General features: G+C 45.8%; 1 protein-coding gene across 1 annotated transcript in view; it reads left to right on the forward strand.

Annotated features, from left to right (window-relative positions):
• Positions 1–20,382, forward strand: part of CSMD1 (CUB and Sushi multiple domains 1) — a gene marked incomplete at both ends in the record, with an annotated part of 1,655,719 nt that overhangs the window by 1,045,240 nt on the left and 590,097 nt on the right. Inside the window, one exon of the mRNA XM_081269879.1 lies at positions 3,172–3,284. Within this exon, the coding sequence (XP_081126005.1) occupies positions 3,172–3,284 (113 nt within the window). The remainder of the gene's footprint in view (positions 1–3,171; positions 3,285–20,382) is intronic.

The following is a 20,382-nucleotide window of genomic DNA, read 5'->3' on the forward strand; positions in this document are numbered from 1 at the left end:
CAAGGATACCTGGATTATACTGGGCCCACCAAAGAGTCAGAATAACCCTTTGCCTGTCCGAACTGCACATGAGACGTGGTGCTCATGGGCTGGGCAGCAGGGCCTCAGCATGGAGGCAGCCCGAGGCCCTCGTTACGCCTGCCCAGAGAACTGCTGTTGAGTTCTCCACCTCTCTTACTTGAGTCATCCACATACAGAGCAAATTCCCAAATCATCTCCTGGTTTGCAGAGGAATCGACTTCCTTTTCAGTGAAAGAACAGTCGACTTCAGAGCAGAATCTTTGAGTTGAAAGTCAGCCAAACCTTACCCCAGTCCTGTGGACAGTGACCAAGGAACCTGCCCTTCTAAGGAGAGGCCTTGTCTAGAGTGACCCCATCCCCAAGTGGGCACAATTATTTGTTAACTCACAAGCGAAAATCAAGAAATTCATCTCCTTTGGAATAGGACTCATTGGCACAGCTTGGCTCCAACCATGCAAAATGAATTACATAATTGTTAAAGTCCTCATGCTTGATTCCAGAGGAGAGGAATCTGTGAAGAAGTTGTGCCTTTTACTGATGCTTTAGTCTCGTTAGGTTGATATGTACCATCTAAATTTCTTTCTACTCTGTAATTTTACAAATGGCCTTTGTATACTGAGGCAGGGGTCACAAGCTGTTGCCTCCTGGGCTTAGCCCATAGGCTCAGAATGAGTTATTACATGCTTATCTTGATGTGAAGACATTTAAAAAAGTAACAAATATTTTGTGACACAGAAAATCGATATGAAATCCAGGTATCAATGTCGACAAGTGCTGTGGGAACACAGTCACACCCGTCATGAGGCAGCTCTTGAAGTAGAGTTGACCAGTTGTAACAGAGACCGTGTGAGCACAGGCCCTAGAATAATTAATTCAGTTATTTATTTATTTTTGGCAGTGCTGGGGATGGAACCCAGGACCTTGCACATGGTAGACAAACTCTCTAGAGCTGAGTCACATCCATAGTCCAAAACCTAAAATACCCACGACCTGGCCCCTGTACAGAGAAAGGTTTGTCGACTGTCACAAAACAGACATTCCTGTGTGGGGTGTTTGGAAAGGCAGTTGGGGAAGAGAGGCTGTGTGTGCCAACCTTGTTAGTTCCACCTAGCTTTTGTGATTAGAACCATCAAGAGTAATCTAATTGAGAAAAACATAAATTTTAAAGCAACAACAGAGTAGAAGTTGATTTCAGTTATAAACAGGTCCTATGAAAGCGAAGCTGAGCTGGGTAGGCTGGGGATTCTGGAATCCAGACTGACTTCTCCTGCAGACATTCTTGGTGTTAGTGGAGGGGGCCTGAGACCAATAGGAAGAGCATCATAATCTCAAAAGGGAGAGAAGGCGGTGCGTGCCTTGGAGTCGGCTTTGTCCAGCTGTCATCCTAGTAGCAGGCAAATCAAATCCAGCAAATAGGCCAGTCTGAGCTCTGATTCCTCTTGCAGATTCCTTCACACAGTGACATAAACACTGTTGCAGTTGGTCACAGTCAAGGTTTGACTTTTAACTTTAAATGGATCGTGCACATTTAGAGATTGGCAGTGGAAATTGAGCACCCTGACATCAGAAAGCTTGACTGCATATGTCATTTGACTGCTTTTCCTCCAGGTAATGGAATAAGTAGGAAATGCTCCCCACAGCTAAACGGTTTCCAGCAAATCCTGTGCAGAGAAATGAGGCATCCCTTGACCACACAAATGTGTGCTTCCAGCCCAGCGCTTCCAGGGCGCATGGTTCTCCTAAAAACAGATTGGTGGATCCTTTCCGGATCATCTATGCTAATAAGCATCATTTTGAAAACAGATTTGGCAATTGAGATACAGCATAATTATATAGTGCGTTACCATCTAAGTCCAGTGGCATAAAAAGTGTGCTCTGCGTCCATTCACATGAGCATCTACCTAACCTCTCCAACTCCTTCATGTAGACGTTCACGGGTTCAACCATCCATAGATGGAAAAATATTTTAAAATCATGCATGTGTACCAAGCACGTACACACTTTTATTTCTTGTCAGTATTCCCTAGACAATACAGTATAATAACTATTTACATTTTAACAAGTACTTACATTTTCTTAGGTATCCTAAGTAACCTGGAGATGATTCAAACTCAGGTGTGTGTAGGCTACGTTCAAATATTGTGCATTTTCATATAAAGGACTTGAGCATATATGGGTTCTGGTGCCTAGGGGGAGCCCCAATCCTCTGTGGATATCGAGGGGTGGCTGATTTTCATGTCCAGTTTGTAGATGGGGAAACTAAGTATCATAACAAAGTTCTGGAGCCTCTCTGCCAGCACACGGCAGAGCCAGAGCACGATCTTGCTGGGGTATTGCTCTCCAGGGGTGCTCCAGCCCAGCCCAGCTGAGGGCATTTCTTGTTCTTCTGACACACAGGGCCATGATTCCTGAGAGGCTTCTCTTCCTCTGCAAGCATGGGACGTGGTCAACGGGGCGAGGGGAGGGCTCCAGTGTTTCTGACAGCTGACCTGGGTGCTGGGGAGCTGGCTAGATACTCTAAACAGCGAACAGAGATGGAGCGTATCTCCTTTTTAAAAGATTAATACACTACTTTAGTAAAACATGATTTTATTCCATTTCAGACCTCTTTGACAGTTCTTGTCATCCATCTTCTAAATGATCCTTTCCTTTATGTCAGTGGGAGAGGCCTGGCCTGCGGATTCTGCAGATGGAACGTGGGAAACATGGCCCCTACCACACGTGATAAACAGTGTGTTTCAGCCGACTCCAAATTAATAGAACTGTGGAGTGTCCAGATGGAGAAAGGCAGAGTCTTCTCATTTGCCTATTTCTTTTTCTTTTAATGACTCATTGTGATTAAGGTCCTGAAGAAATGACATGAGATCGAAAATATGTCTTCTCATGTATTCATCATTAACAAGGAAGATTCCAAATGTCAAATGTTTTTGAAAGCTTCCATTTGATCAAGAGTAAATTTAGCATTTATATTTGGGCAAAGATAAAGCTATCCAAATCATTTTAAGTTTTAAAGGCAACTAATATATCACCTCTGTTTTAACCATCACAAAAAAAGAATAACAGAATCCACTTCTGAAGTACGATTTAGGTATAGGACATTTCCTCTGTGTTTTTTACAAGGGAGACCTTTCTCCTCTCTCTCTTTTGTAGGCTCACGGGCATGAACCTTCCCTCTCCTGTCATCAGTAGCAAGAACTGGCTGCGGCTGCATTTCACATCCGATAGCAACCATCGGCGCAAGGGCTTCAACGCTCAGTTTCAAGGTAAGAATGCTCCAGCTTAAAAGGAAAAAAAAATTAGATACATACATACATACATTCATATACATATATACAAACAGAAGGCATGGTTGTCCTTTCTAACCCTAAAAATTTTAGCACCTTGCTAAAGATGCTAAAATAGATATAAATAAACTTGAAAGCACTTTGTCACTGTCTTCTGTATTTCAGTGGTGTCCATCATGATTCTCACTGTATTAAGAGCAGTTAAGTTTGGAAATTTTATATGCAGCAACCAGCAACTCCATAGAAAATCTTTTGTACTATGACAGTATGAATTGTAGTTTCTTATTTTGCTGAAAGTGTTGGTAAATTTTAGTCAATAAATATGTTTTGGCATTGATTTTAAGTACTTAAGCATAACCAGGAAATATCCAGACTGCCTGGACATTGGCACACACCAAGAGTGGTAGAGCAGACAGGTGGTATGAAAACATGCAGATCATCATGATCTCATTTCAGCCCTAAGAGGTCTTCACACTGCCAAACCCAGGTACCTGATTGACTCCCTACATACTGTGGATCTCAGGTGAGGTTCTGGGATTGTTGAAACTGAGCACAGTTGGACAGTCTGTGGTCCTCAGCAGGCAGTGTGACTGAAAATTCCTCTTGGAATCGGATTCCCAGTGTTTAGACCTGGACAGCAGCATATCAATGCCCACGTTTCCAGCAACACTTAATCCTCATTACTACAGCCAAGAAGATCCAGTCTACTAAGTGGTCCACGGAAAACCATTCCATTTGCATTTGCAAATAAAAATAACATGACTGTCATCAGCACATAATGCCCGTCCCAGGCAAGCCTCTCAAAGTCCCCCACACCAGCCATTAAATCCTGACCTTGGGCAGCAGTCAAGTGTGATGCCTGGAAACCAGGGTAACCCAACCCGGAAGCCAGACTCCCTCACACATAGACAGGAGTGGGTCAGAGGCAGCTGCCTCGTAGACTGCCCTGAAAGCCAGAGTGTGAGGGAAGCCACGGCACCTCCTTGTGGAGATCTTAGTAAACTGTCAGCAGTTGGTCTGCGCATCTCCTGTCTGAAATGGTTAAAATATGACATACTTTCATTGTTTTCTTTTGTACAAATAGGAGAATAAAAGTGATTTTTAGGGGATGAAATTCAGGTGGGGGAGAGCCATGGAGGCCAGCGGTTTTCCCTGGCCACCCAGTGCTGGGGCAGGTGAACCAGCAGCGTTGCCTGACTTAGAATCCAGGGCAACTTGCTTCATCAAAATGTGTCGGACCTCAGAAGGACATTGTCCTTCACCTGCTGGTGCCAGAGACTTCCCACCTTTCCCCCTCTGGCTGCAAATGCACTGTCCTGAGGCTGAGGTGCTTTCTCTTGATTTGGGAGGGAGGCAGGACACATCTTTCCTTTTGGAGAGCTGCCTCTGGATGTTTTTGTCTTGAGGCTGCACCTCTTCTGGTAGTTAAGAAAAAGTGAGTGTGGGAGGGACACTCTGGCCGTGAAGTGGCACCAATGCAGACTGGGTGGGCGAGGAACGTCCCCTGCAGTCTGGCTCCCCAGTCCACTTGAGCCTGCTCTGTGCCAGTGCACCTGTGTGAAGGTGACCCCCAGCATGGGGGAGACAGGTCAGGGTTTAGAATGCCCATGGCCTGTCGGTCCTCTGGTCAGGTGGGTCTGTAGTGCTGGCTCTCCTCTTCAGGAGCCCCTGTCAGTTACTCAGCATTGAACCAAAGTCAGATGTCTAAGTGTCAGTTCTCAGATCACAACAGTGGCCTTGGCATTGGGATCTGTGATAGGAAGAAATATGAAAAATAGAGAATATCACATTTAAAAATGCTCCCAAACTGGCATATTTAAGAAACATACTGGTTGGCAGAAAATTGCAATAACTTACTTAACAATAACTCATTAAATGTACTAGCCATCACGTAAACTTTTGGACCAACACATATTTTTACAAATAGGTATATACATAATTAAAGTAGAATATGCATAAAGTATTATCTACAATGGAAGTATAATTAAATATATAATGAAAGCATACATTTATTTAAGTACCATATAACTAAAGTATATAATTAAAATGTATGCACTTTGATTTTATAAATATGAGGAAAGGGGAGTAGAAAATTTGTGCCCAGGTCTAAAAGAAGTAAAAAAAGTGCTCAAGCATGGGGGCAGGGCTGGGGCAGGGTGGTCTAGTCTCCAGCCTGAGCTGCAAAGCCTGCAGATTCTCGCTGGAGTGTCCCTGACAGCATGGCCGGATGCACTTGGATCTCAATTAACAGGACATGACCCCTAGAGCACACCCAGGCAGACTCCGTTCAGAAGGCTGGTGTCACCCTTCTAAGAAGGAGGTTGACTACACAGAGCCACCAGAATGATGGCAGGAAACACTGAAAGGAGGACACAGGATGCTGAGAAGCACCATCGTAAGTGTTATGGTTTAGACGTCCCCAGAAGCTCAGGTATGAAATAATGCAAGAAGGCTTCGAGGTGAAATGTTGGGTTAGGAGAGCCTTCAGCTAATCACTGGATTAATCCCCTGCTAGGGATTAACTGACTAGTAACCGAAGGTGGAGGTGCGTACAGTGTGGCTGGAGGAGGAGGGTCATTGGGGTGTGCCTTTGGGGTGTATAATTTATCCCTGGCAAATGGAGTCTTCCCCCCTCTCTGCTTCCTGGTGTGATGCTCTGTGCTGCTTTCCTCCACCAACCTTCACCATGGTGTCCAGTCCCACCTCGAGCCCCGAGGAATGGACCTGGCTGTCTATACACTGAAATACCTAAAATCATGAGCCACAAAATAAATATTCCTCTTCTAATTGTTCTTGTCAAGTCTTTTGGTCACAGAGCAAGAAAGTTGACTAAAACAATAAATGTTATGCAGAAAGATATTGCAACTATTTTTCTGGCTCAAGAGGGAAGAACTGTCATTAATGAAGAGAAGAAACCAGGGACTCTCTGTTGCTGACTCTAGAACAAAGCTGCAGGCAACCCAGAGCAGGAGAAGAGGCAATGGCTTAGGATGGCAGGGGCTCCTCTCAGAGTCCCCACCAGTCACACCAAGATCACCTCCCTGCAAACCCTCCTGACCCTTCTAGTGGGAGGCTCAGGTTTCTCATGCCAAGGGTGAATGGTCGCGTCCTGTTAAATGAGGTCCAAGTGCTGACGGGAAGACAGAAACTGCACCCAGGTGGGGAACTGTGCCATTCTTCTAGGTCCTCCCTTTGTTCTGTGCCAAGATTGAACACCAGAAAGCCTCAGGCGCTTCCCCGTTCCTCCTGGACGCATGGACGGGGACACCTGCTCTTGTTACTACCAGCACAATTGCAAAGAGGAAAGGCAGGGTTGATCAACCTTCTAGAAACCATTAGGATAGCAATAGCTGTAGCAGTGACAACTTCCAGTGTTGACTAGGAGCTACCATCCTGTCCCGCAAGTCCTCCTCTGTCAGAGACCCTGAGTCTTGATTGATTGATTGCCCTAGGGAAGGGGGACATTTAAGGGCCTGCATTTTGTGCTTGCTGCCTTTTCAGGTCAGGGTAGCTGTACTTCCTCTTGATATTGGGAAGGCGACACCCATGCTACCTGGAGTCCGGGACGGTCAATTATTCAGATACCTGGGAGAATCCTTGGGGGCTCCCACCTGCCACCTGCCAGTGGAGCCTCTGGTAGTTTCCATGGGAGAGATGCTCTTTTGTTATCTAGGTGCGTGATGCCACCAGGGAATTTTATGGTTTCGGCAAAGATCACATTCTTTTTAACTTCATGCTTTTCTTGCTCAGATCATCAGCACCATAAAAATGTTCTTTCGTCTCTTTCTTACCCCATAAATTTCATCTCCCAGAACGTCGTTCTCTGGGTCACAGTTTCTTTGACTTTCCCTCTTTAGCCGTGTCATCGAACGTGTCATGCCAGGAACAGGAGTGCAGGGGCTGACAGGCTTCCTGCTCTGATGTTGCCATTCCTAAAAACCGTCATTTCAAAATGGCATGAGAACAAACGAAGCCACCAGATATATTTGCAGTGTCTGCTGTACCTATAAAAATACAGTTCTCAGTGAATGACAGAGTTATGTAGGATATATCATTTCTTTAAATCAGCTGAGAATTGGGCCCATTCTTTATATGTTGCCTCCACCATTAATTATAATTAAATAACTGCCTTATTAGCATAATCCATCATCTAGACATTTGTGATGTCTACAAGATGAATTTTTAAAAATTATATTAATCTTAAACCGTGAAGGGCTCTCTACTCCTAAATGGGCATCTAAGTGTTGGGCTTCAAAATTACAGATGTTCACCTGGCTATTCATAAAAATTCAGTTTTAACAAAATGAAATTCCCATTGATTTCTGTAATGGATGAATCATTTTGAAGGAAAGTGTTTGTAATAAAGTTCCAATTTAAATTGAGAATACCCTGTCTCATAAATCAAGTGGAAACCTGATAGTGGCTTTAAACCTTGTATTAGCACAAGGCATTAGCTTGCTCTGTAGGTTGTAGTTCTGTATGCGGACTGAGTTTCCTTTTTAATTAAGTGAAAGACTTAATACAAAATGAGGACTTTCCTGTTACTTAAAACACATTTGGGGGCTGGGGATGTGGCTCAAGCGGTATTGCACTCGCCTGGCATGCGTGCGGCCCAGGTTCGATTCTCAGCACCACATACAAAACAAAGATGTTGTGTCCGCCGAAAACTAAAAAAAAAAAAAATATATATGTATATAAATAAATAAATATTAAAACACTCTCTCTCTCTCTCTCTCTCTCTCTCTCTTTAAAAAAAGAAAACACACATTTGGATGTCAGCCTCATGTTCCCAGATTCACCCTGTGTTAGATGAAACCTAAACCTTCCCCTTCTCCAGTGCTGGCACTTTCTCAGGGTCTGAGTGTCTGGAGTTCTACCTGAAAGCAAAGAGCCCCAGGCTGAGGCTGAGGCACATGTCCATCTTCGTCTGGAACAATAACTGGGCAATAGCAGGGACCATCATCTGGAGCCAGAAGGTGCTCAACTGAAACCTGAAAGAAGGAACCATGTGCTCCGAGTCCTCCTGAACCCAGGACTGTTGGCTGCAGAACTAGGAGCAGGCCGGGTTTGCCCTCTGGTGGTGGGCATCACCCACGTCCTTCCACGGAGAGGTATTACACAGGATGGTCACCACACAGAATATTTTTCAATCACATAAATTAGCGAAATGTAGACTTATACTCTCTAAGTTATTTCTAAACCCACTAAGTCTCCACAAGAAAATTGTTCTTAATAAACATTGTTTCATCAAATCAGACATACATAATCACTTTTCCCAAATATCTACTTTTTTTCTCAAATAAGAAATCCTTGCCAAGTGCCTACTTCAGTATTTTTAAAGAGAGGTCCATGTCTGTGTTGCAGTCCACTGACTCCTGGCCTCAGCTCTGGGTCAACACTTACCATCAGCCAACACCTTTCTGACCTTTCACCTTTCTCCTCCTCTTCCTCCATAAGGCTAGCGATACCGACCTCGCAGAATCCTTCTGAGGCCGTGGAGGTGAGCAAACAGTGTGTCAGACACTTTGTCTAGAGCTGTGCCTGGAGGGCCTCTGCCACACCGGCCTCCCTGCCTCAGTGCCTCACAGTCCATCCCTGACAGACGGCCGGGCCTTGAGATCTCTAGTGGTGCAGAGAGCTCAGAGTGGCTTCCTTTAACCAGGCGGGAGACTCTGAGCTGTGCCACCTCCCTGGAGAGAGAATATCCTGTGGCCCCGAACAGGAGCCTTCCTTAGACCCCGTGTGTGGGAGGACCCAGGTAGATGCCTGCAGCGTTGATGGAAACTGGGGTCAGCTTCGCCACCGTGCCTGGGCCTATGCTGGGACACTAAGCCAAACAGGAAGGAATCGCTGCCCCTGCAGGCAGCAGCACCAGGAGCCAGACACAGACACCTCTAACTGCACTGTCCAGGAATCTGAGAAATGGTTGACCTGATGCCAGTCATACTAAGAATCCTTTCTTCTATAAGTATCATAGTTCAGTGAAAAATATTTTCCAAAAATTTTTAAAAATGACAAACTTTTAAAAAATGACAAATTACCATATTTTATTGTATAATTGTTGGAAAAAAAACAATCATGCCGGTATTACTTTAAAAAGCATTTATTACTATCCTGTCTGGTGCTGGACTAGACCTTTTTGTTCTGTTCCTGATGCATGGAATACTCATGAATATTGGTTACCATGGTGGCCTCGCTTATGTGGTGACAGATGTAATTTGAATTCTCTTGCACATGGGGCCAGACAAGAGTTCCTAGAGCATCCCCGGAAACATGGAGGCCTGGGGGAGGGTCAGAGAGGAAGAGGCCACATCTTGGCACACAGGAAGGGGAGATGGGAAGGGGTGGGACCCACCGCAGGCTTGCAGAAGGCAGAGCAGCCCGCGGACTGGTGTCCCTGTCCCCTCTGTCTGTCACCTCTCCACTCTGCTCTCCCAGCTGGCTGGCTCTGCCACTCCACATGACCATTCAGATGACCTTCCGGTGATCAGAGGAGATGGAGACATGGTTTATTTTTCCAAAACAGAGAACCTAGTGACGGCGGCACTGGAAGGTGCTGGAATTCACTCCCAGCACTTTCCTTTCTCAGATTGATGTGTAGGCTCCAAGAAGAAAGCAGGTGCCAGTGGGGGCCCAGTCCTGATGGAGGGGACAGCAGAGAGAGCAGGTCTGTAACGGGAGCCTGTGGAGAGGAGAGCGTACTCAACTTAGGGCACTGCCAAGCAGTGTGCAGTTGGAGGCTTATTAAGGACTTGCACCTTAGTAAGAGGAAGAGAGGGAGGAAGGACAGCCAGCTCAGGAAAGGCTGGGCCTGGCCAGGTGGCCCTCCAGCCACAGGCTGCCCTCGCCTGGGGCCAGACGCCTGGAGCTGCTGCGGGTTCACGTGTCACCTCCCTCCCTCCTGTCACCTCCCTCCTCCTTCAGTGCTTTTCTGTAGGGTCGGACAGTGGGGCTGCAGGCAGACCTCGTGGTCCAGGTCCAACAACTAATGGACACCTGGAGGCACTAGCCCTGATTTAAGCCCCACCCCTGCTGTATCTCAGTGTCCTATTCCATAAAACCAAATGGTGACAGTGACCCCTGTGGACCAGGGAAGGGTAAAGAGAGAACATGGTGAGGGTCTGGGTGCCTAGAAACCCCTGGCATCCCACAGCTCTAGTCTCAACAGGGGAAAGTGCGTCTCATGGGCTCACTCCTAGGCCCTTCTAAGAGGACGCGAGTGGCCTGAGAAGGTCAAGGAGAGAGCACAGCAGGCGGAGAAGACTGAGCCCAAGGCTCTGCTCAGGAAGAGCACCTGGGATGGAGTGGTGAGGCTCAGGAAAGTCCTGGGGTCCTGGGCACCCCGCGCAGGTGGAGCCATGTGTTGTAACCAGCAGGTGGCCTCAGGGGTCTGCTTTCCATTCTGACCACCTCATTGGAGGGGCCGTGTAGACTGCCATCCCATAAACTGATTGTCCCATTGATGACTAAGGCATTGTGTAAATTAATAAATGGTCTTTGCTTGTCCACCTCCTCCTCTTGGTGACCCGGTCCCCTGGAGGTGTCCCCCGCCCACCAGTGCTAGCAAATCCTGTGCTCTGCTTTGCAAGGTGGAGCACACACCTGAGCTGAGGGACCACCAGGGCAACACGCAGGGTCAAATCTTTACCTCCCGTCCCCGAGGCCCGGTCTGGTTGTGCGCTGAGTATTTCTTAGACCCCCCAGTCTCCTTTGTCAAAGAGGGTGAACAGGTGCTGTGGTTTTCTTTATGTTCCTTTTGTCTGTAAGGAGGTTAAGTAACCATAAAGGTAAAAATTCACTTTTATGGTATCAACTGAGGATAGGGCAATGACTGTGCCTATGTTCTCGTAGTAAGCATTTGACTGGATAGTGGGTGATTTCCTCATGGTATTGAAACAGGGGAATGTGCTTCTTAAGAGAAGTGCGCCTTGTCATTCATTAAAAGAGGACCCCCCACACACCAGGAAGACGAAGGAATAAATGAGCTCTTGAGTTTGTGCCAAACTTTTGATTTAAGTCCATGCATCTTTGCATGTTGATGTATTTAAAGGTTGTATGTTTAAATATGAGTGACCAACTAAAGTTCATCGTGATAGTAAAGCCACTTCAACTAAAACCTTCCCTTCTCTAAACTGCTGAGTGTGGCTGACATGGCTGGCTTAGGGGCCAACCTTAGGACAGCGCAGCTACTGAAAACAGATCCGTGTTTGGCAACAGCAGGAAGGTGCCAAGTTCTTAAGCGTGAACAATAAGAAAAGCTTCGGAGGCTCATAGATTCCTGCTGAATTACTTTTCTACAGTTTGTATTTAAGTAATATTAGGCGGAATCGCTCTGCCCTTCAGTTCGCCCACCTTAAAGCCCACTCCTCTCCAGGCCCTCTCTCACCGGCAGCGTGGCCAGGGCGACTGTTGAACAGAGAGTGAGAAAGCAAGATGTGGGCAAGCGGGAGCTGAAGGACGGAGACCAGGCAGACAGCCACAGGGAAGTCCGTTTGTCAGAGCTGACAAGTCAAGGCTATCTCTCTGCAGAGAGGAGAGAGGGCGCGAGACGTCTGGGGGTTCAGGTTTTGTGGGGTCTGGAGCTGGAGCTGTGGCGCCGTGGGCTGGGCTGGGGTGCTGGCGTGAGAGCTAGGTGGGTGGGAATCGCATGGGGTTGGCTGAGGTCGAAGGCACCCTGGGGCTTTCCAGAGCAGGGGGGTCCTGGAAAGGATTGGGATTGGCTTAGGGTTATGGCACCATGGGGTAGGTCACTAACGGGGGTGGGGGGAGTTCCGGTAAGAGGAAGAACAGGAAAGCAAACCTTATCTCATAGATGGCACTTAGCATTGAAGATGCTCTCGTGTGTTAGGTCAGTACCCTGCATCTGTGGGCTTCTGACTGCTCTTCTCTACATCTCGAGGGAAGCATGTGCCTTGGGACTTAGAGTGCCAGTGTGTGCACTGCACACAGGAGGAGGCTGCCCAGCACGCTGTCCACACCCCATAGAGAGACCCCAGTGGAAGGCTGGCATTTCCTCCCGCCATGGCTTCACACTCCAGGTCAGGGAGCTGCTGCAGGGCAGGCTCACCAGAGCTGGCCCCACGTGCAGCTGCAGACCTCCTGGCTGTGTCTTCAAAGGTACAAGTGGCATTGCTCTAAATTATCCGTGTCAGGTTTCCTGTGCTGAACGGGGAAGCAGCTGCTCAATGGGTGGGGTCACCTGGGATGGAGCCACTGGCTTCCTGGTCCCAGTGCTTCCAGCGTCACACCAACTCCAGGCCCCTGTGCAGGACAGCGGCAGTGCCTGGCATCCACATGGGAGCTGAGGGGTGGGAGCCAGGGGTGGCAGAAGGATGAGCATGAACAGGCTCCCTGGCGTGGACACATGGAGTTCCACACACATGCAGAGTAGGGCTCCCTGAACGTGCTTCAGATTGTGACGAACACTTCACTTGCCCAGACCCAAAGGACGGCTCAGAGGCCCAGCGCACACCAGCCACAACAGCAAAAGAGGGTCTCGGGACAGTCTCGCAGGATCAGGTGTCTGGGGGAGTGGGCACCCCCAGCAGGTTACAGTCAGCATTTTATCCCTAGAGCTGCATGTCCCCCCATCCCTCACTGGCTGAGCACTTCGGGGTGCAGTCTTCTCCAGGGTCACCTTGCTTTAACTGTCTCCTACTGGGAAATATACTCCTCATTGTCCCCACCTCCCTCGGTTCTCTTGTGGCGGAGAGTCCCCTTGACAGAGTGCCTTTGGAACGTAGGCAGGTGTCCTGCCCCCTCACCTGGTCTGCTGTTTACGGGCTGCAGAGTCACCGGCTCGTGACCTCCCACTCTGCTCTCCCTCCTGCTGCCCTTCTCACTCCCAATCTTACGTTTTAGGCTAAATACTGAATTCTCAAAATAAACCACCCGGCGTCCTACTTCCCACAAGACTGCTACCCCATGTTTGGGTTTCTCCACTCACTCAGGGTCCTTCTTCACCACCAGTTTCCAGGAAGAGTCCAGGAGTCACTCCTTCTGCTGAGGTCAGACTGCCTAGGAGTTTCCGCGGGTGCGGGCTGCTGGGATACTTGTCCACATGGTGGACTGCAGCATTTTAGACCAGTGCAGCTGTGGGCTCCTCTCCAGAGACCCAGAGCCACCGCGCAGGCCAAGGGGTTCCTTCACTTCCTCAGGACACAGCTGCGGCTCAGCTTGTGCATCTGAGCTGGTTGTTAGACTTTTAAGTTTCATGCAGCGAATGATTAATGATCACTGCTAGACAGCGCTCAGTGCCCACCCAGAGGCTCCAAGAGTCTCCTTTCGGATGTCTCCAACGTGTCCGTATAAACCCTGAGAGACAATAATGTCTCTTGCATAGGAGCTGCTGTCAGACCTGCCCAGCTACAGTGAGCAATATATTTTAAGGATCACCCGGACCGTGTCCCAGAGCGAACTCTGCGATAGCATTTATCACACTCAAGGCTACACTCCATTGAAGTAGGCAGCAAAACAAAGCAGGATGTTCTGTGTCGTACAGGACCATGCCGAGTCTCTGGGGTCCTCCTGCTGGCCTGTGTCCTGTGTCACAACTCTTCACATCTTAGCTTGGTGGTAACCAAGCTTAAAGACTTTTCCTAGTTAAATCTTCTCATGTCACAAACCTCCATGTATTTTGTAAACCTACATCTGGGTTCCGGGTCCAGTCATGGTGTGTCTCTGCTCAGAAATCAGGTCACTGGAAGAGAACAGGTGAAGGACCTGTGTACTGCCAGGACCCCGTGTACTGCCAGCTCCTCACCCCAGTCCTCAAGCAGGTCGCTCCCTGTGAGCATCTGATGACACCCAGGATGGCAGTTTACCCAGGATCTCCATGGATCAGGTGTGCTTCACACTGCAGTTTGCTTTATAGTTCTCAGGGGCAGATTTATTCCTGCCTGTGACATATCTTGTGGGACTTCAGGGTTAACTGTTTGCTAAAACCTACATTATTCTGTGAGGCTAGAGCAGATTACTACTGAGATAATAAAAAATAATGATATCTTTCAGCCATTTTTTTATAAAAGTGGAATAATTTGGGTGCCGTCAACTTTTAAGAATAAACGTTGGGATAAGAAGTTATGGTGGCTCTCCATAGTGGGAATTCTCCTCCACTGTGGTCCACCAGGAAATGCTGAGTCAACCCCTGTGTTCCAGGACCAAGGTGGGTGACAGTACGACTGTGATCTTTATTTAGAAGTCAAACTTACCTTTCAAAAATTCTGTGTTTTTAAGCAAACCCTCTTGTATTACAATTTGCTTCATTGACAATCATTCTTGCACCTTGTATGTGACATAAACACTACTGGAATAACTGAAATAACCCAAGTTTTTGAAAAAGCACATACTGTATAGCATACAATAATACCAAATTTAGATGCACTTGTTGGATGTCTCACCTTGAGAAAGAGAAACGTGTCAAGTGGTTTACAAATTCCTTTGGATTTCATTGATCCATTCAGAGACACCCAGAAGTGCCCAAGAGAATTTTAATTATAGGAATACTAAAGTATAATGGAATTCTGACTTTAGCTTTTCTTAGCTTTTAGAGGAGATGCCACGGTGCATGAAGACAGCCGTCAGTGCTGTTTACCTCTGAGATTCTTCAACCCACCGCTTTCTGAATTTCCCTAATGTAAAATCATCTGCTTTAAATCATCTTTTTTACTAATAAAACTAAATTTTTATACATTGTATCCATTGGGCTCAGCTGGCGTAAGATCTATTACCCTTGTCTTGTTAAGTCCCAGTCAATGGCTTCAGACTTCTTAACACTCAGGGCGCTGCTCGGAATTCTCTGTGTTGCTCATTCCAAACCCTTGAGTGATCTGCAGTTTTCTCTGCCTGGTAAATCCCATTTCACACCATTTCTTCTGAAACGAAGTTCTTACTTAGATGATTCTTTATGGACGACTCCCTAGGTTATTTCATTAGTAATTTCAAGGTGGTCAGTTCTAGATGGGGCTCCTACAGCTGATCAAGGCCAGCGGTGTTCTTAGGAGCAACGCTCATGGAATCAGGAGCAGAGCCTCCGTGGTGTGCTGGTCAGGGCTTCAATGACAGGTACTGAAACCACCAAAGGGGAAAACCCACTGAAGTTTCATAAATTCTCCCTTTTTCTGGTTATTTTAAAGGATTGATGTTGCCTTCTTTGTTCCTCTAAAAATTGAGTCAGGTTTTATAGATGATGAACATAAACTTTATAGAAATATAAAGTCATGCTCAAAAAAGATTAGTTTAAAAAACAGCTCTGGGAAAACACATATATAATAAATCCCATTTCAAATAACTGCAATGAAAACATCTCTATGCAATGAACACAAAGCCCTTTATTCCTGTTCCAACAGCAGAGCCTTAGCACTTTATTACAGTGAGTCTAAGATGCAAATATTTTCACATTTTGATATCTCCAAGCGGAGGATCGTTTATCTGGCAGTGTTTTGTCTTTCTTTGTGTCACATAAATAATGCTGTGCTTACAGTCCGTGGTTTCTAGATGTGATGAAGTACTGCAATTGTAGGTGTCGATCGGAGGGTCCTTGTTACTGCCTTATGATTACACATACGAGTGGGCTCTGTTCTGAAATGTCCATCCATGCCTGTGGCCACCTGGCCATGTGGCCAGTTCCACTCCGTCTTGTTGACCTAATTTGAGACAGTTCTTTCTCCCAGACATCACCTGGCTCCTCCTGCCTGCTAGCCCCAGGCACAGTGTAGCCTGCTCCACCTTCTGCTGTGTGCCTGTCCCTAGGCTGAAGGGCTTAGGCATTTGGGAGAGGGTGGGAGAAGGGCCAGAGGAGAGCACTGGACCTTAGAGGAGGTGAAAATGGGGTTAAACACATAAAGTGATAGGAATGTGGTATAATTTCAGTCCAGGGTAGTGTTCCCTGGCACCATCCCCCCACAGGAGTTCATCCATTAGCAGACATAACTGTGGACTCTGAATGTTCAGCAAACATCGTTTTTGAACTACTTTAAAAAAATCAGTTAGGGCTGGGCTACAGCTCAATTGGTAGAGTGCTTGCTTCACATGCACAAGGCCCTGGGTTCAATCCACAGCACCAAAAGAAAAAAAAAAGGCAGTTGCCAAAAAAGTTAATTATTTACAGACTGAATTAGCATTTTTTAATGTGTAAAGCAAAATTTTAATTTTCTATTTTAAGTTATAAATATAGTGTTTTGTATGGCTTTTTCATTTTATGTATTCTGTATTTTTCTAAAAAAAGATGAACCATACAACATAGGGAAATAAAGAGTAAACATAGTCCCCCAATCTGAACTTAAAGACAAGTTACTGTTAGTATTCTCAAATACTCCGTAAGGTTGATTTTATTTGAATATGAATTATTTTCTGTTTTCTTTTTTTAAAGTTTTCTTTTTAGGTACAATGACAGTGATATGTGTGTGGACGTAAATACATGGAGTTGACAACATGTGTGTTGACATACACCCATGGAGCCTCACTTGCTCTAACTAGGGTCTCATCCCTGCAGGTGGACGTGGTGTGCAGTTCCCCTGGTCATTTATTCATATGTGCACAGATCATTATAAGGTCCTATTCCCATCCCCCTCCCCTCCCTTCATTCCTTTGTCTGATCCAATGAACTTCTATCCACCTCCTCTTGCCCGACTATTATATATTAGTGTCCGCCTATCAGAGAGAACTTTTGGCTTTTGGTTTTAGGGGGTTGGCTTATATCACTTACCATGATAGGCTTCAGTTCCATTCATTTACTGGCAAATTCCATAATTTCATCCTTTATAGCAGAGTAATATTCCATTGTGTACATATGCCACATTTTCTTAACCTATTCATCTGTTGAATTGGCTCCATATCCTAGCTATTGTGAATTGAGTTGCTATAAACATTGGTGTGGCTATGTCACTGTAGTGTGCTGATTTTAAGTCCTTTGTGTATATAGTGAGGAGTGTGATAACTGGGTCAAAAGGTGGTTCCATTCCCAGTTTTCTGAGGAATCTCCATACTACTTTCCATATCGGCTGCACCAGTTTGCAATCCCAGCAGTGTACAAGTGTGCCTTTTTCCCCACATCCTCACCAACATTTATTGTTGCCTGCATTCTTATTAATTACCACTGAATCAGCATTGAAAGACAAGCCATAGCTTGAGCAGAAGTTCTGAAGGCGGAGACCAAAATGCCCAGGGAAGGGGCGAGGGAAGAGGAATCTCATTCCTCAGGGACCTCACACACATCAGACAGACTCAGTGAAAATAGCTTTTTACATTCACAATAAGCTATCTAAATAAAAAGATAGATTTATAAAGTAAGCCATTCTGAAATTAAGCTTATGTCAGGCGAAATGTAATAGAAAAAGTCAAGAAAGAAGGGAAGATAAGAAAACATGGAGGCATAGAGTATGATTAGAGATGCCTGTGGGAGCTGTGAGCCTCGAGCTGAGCGGGCCTGCCCGTGCACACATGGGCCTCCGAGCCAGTGGCTGACGGAAGATTGTCAAGGCCTTAAAGATTCTTGGGACATGAACCATAATGTAAGAAAAATTCAGGGATAAGCATCGTTTAGAGATGTCCACTTTTAATAAAGAGAAAAGTGACGCCGAGCTGTCTGCACGTCAGCCTGGTGTCTTGAACAGGCACACGTGGGGCGTTTGTGCCTGTCTGAACCATTTGTTTAACTCCACTTTGTCACCGCTGTGACCAAAAGACCTGAGGAGAACAAGGTGGCGGAGGAAAGGTATATTGGGGCTCACAGTTTCGTGGTCACGGCCCATAGAGAGCTGACTCCGTTGATGGGCCTGGGGTGACGCAGAACATCACGGCAGAAGGGTGTGTCAGGAAAGCAGCTGGACTGGTGAGAGGGACTGGCTCACCAGGGACAAAATATATAGCCCGATGGCACACCCACAGTGACCGCCTCCTGCAGCCACAACCCACTGTCTACAGTGACCAGCCAGCTAATCCCTGCCAGAGGATCAATGACTAATTAGGTGAAAATTCTCATAACCCAGCCATTCACCTCTAAACCTTCTTGCATGGTCCCTCACATGGGCTTTTGAGGGACACCTCCCAGCTAAACCATTACACATCCTTGGACTTAGGGTCGATGGCCATACTATTACCTCTTCCAAGGGTAATTTTGACTCAGGAAGACCTGTCCTGACTGAGTCCTTACCTAGGGCCTGACTTCTCTTGTCCCCTTTGATGATGATGAATGAGTCCCCGACGAGCCCCCCATTTCCTGTGATGAATGCACACAGCTCTGGAAGGGCAAGTCTCACTCACCTTCAGCAAAGGGACAGACATTTGCATTAAAGATCACCATGATCAAAATTCAAATGATACTTTTGTTACATTTATTGGCTTTAAATAACTTCCTCCCACATGAGAAAGAAACAAAGCATAATAACCACCATGCACATTTTATTAAAAGAATACACAGCGGTACTTCTTATTGCCAGGCTATAATATGAGAAAGCGTCATAAGATGTTTTGAAATATGCAAATCTAAACCTGTTGTTTCTTGCCAAGGTAAGAGCTCTTTCTGTAAAAGCTCACTTATTTTTTTAAAAGAATAAAATCCAAGAATATATCTAATTTATTTTTGTTTCTTGAATTTGGAAAACATGAGACATAAGACACATGTTTTCTCACACAGATCTGCTGAGTGTATTTAGTAAATAAAGGTGTATGTTAGAGTCCAAATAATGGTAATGGAAAGAGACTATGGTAGTAATTTGCTTTAATGTCTGGAACTTATAAGCACCCGAAAGGGAGACATGGTTCATTTCCTCTTCATTAGTTTGCCACACATTCTTCTGCAATCTCCTGCAGGAAATTTAACTGTTTCTTACAAAAAAAAAAAAATCTCCTCTGACAGGCATCCACCTTTAATGCTAACAAATCTATCCAGAGTTCAAGGGAATTCTCACCTTGCAAATGTTAACTGAAGGCTGACAACACAAAATGGATTTTGTGGTGGAAGAGTTACCCTGCCTGCCTCTGATTGCAGATGACCACGTGCAAATACAGGATTTCAAGTGAATGCTGGCTGAGAATCTTCAATTAAATATCACTGTCTGAATTTGGAAGTCAGAGATCTGAAGAGAAGAAATTGTAATCGATTTTCCTGGACAGTAAAGAGATTGTTGGGGCATCCAAAGTGGCTTAAGAAAAGCTTAGTAACTGAGAGGGTATTTTGGTTGCAGCAGTTGTGAAAGGAGATGGTGAAATGAAACCATTAACAGTGTGAGTAAAAGATGTTAGAATCAGTAGAGGAAATTTGGCAAAAGACCAAAAGATATTATGACATTAAAATTTTATTTTTAACTCTTTAAATTCCAATTAGTTTTAACTTCTTTGTATTAAAAGGATTTTTGAAATTGTTTCTTTTTTTCCATGTTGTGGAAAATTAGGTTTGTAGTGAACCATAACTTTCTCCTGAAAGAAGAAGGGCCCTGGTCCACCAGGAAGGAAAACTCAGGAATTGCGACCAGCAGGCTTTCCTGCGGAGAACAAAGCAGCCATGGTGGTTTGTTTAGAAAGCCTCTGCTTGTGATGAGGCAGAAAAGCAAGTTCATTAATAAATAGTTCTTGTTCCTATCTAATTTAATATCAAAATATAATATGTGACTACTCTAATTACATAATTATTTTATACAAATTAGCAATGACTATCAAATCCACTCTGAGCAGATGATAGTCTCTTCTAATCACTTAACCATAATTAAGTGCCTAGCGCTATCAATCAGGTCCTGGGAAGAGATGTCTCATGTGAGCCCTTCACAGGCAGCCCTTTGACCAGGAGACCCAATACACCTGCAGGGCAAATACTCTGTGACCCCCACTCGTCCCCACCTAGACACCCTTCAGGGCTGTCCCACAATACAGTCATCTGCGTTGTCACCCCTTTGTAAGTGAGGAACTAAGCAAAGTCAAGTTGGCATGTCTGCTCAGTCACAGGTCATAAGGGATAAAGGTGAGTTGGAAGCCAAGCAGGTGTGGCCCACTGTGACCTCATGCACATCACCATCTGGAAAAGGGTTGGGAAGCTGGGTCACAAATGCTGCCAGACCTTGGGGTGTGAGGCCCCACTACTATG

This window comes from Spermophilus citellus (genome assembly GCF_964194105.1).
Source record: "Spermophilus citellus genome assembly, chromosome: 16".
Classification (NCBI taxonomy): Eukaryota; Metazoa; Chordata; class Mammalia; order Rodentia; family Sciuridae; genus Spermophilus; species Spermophilus citellus.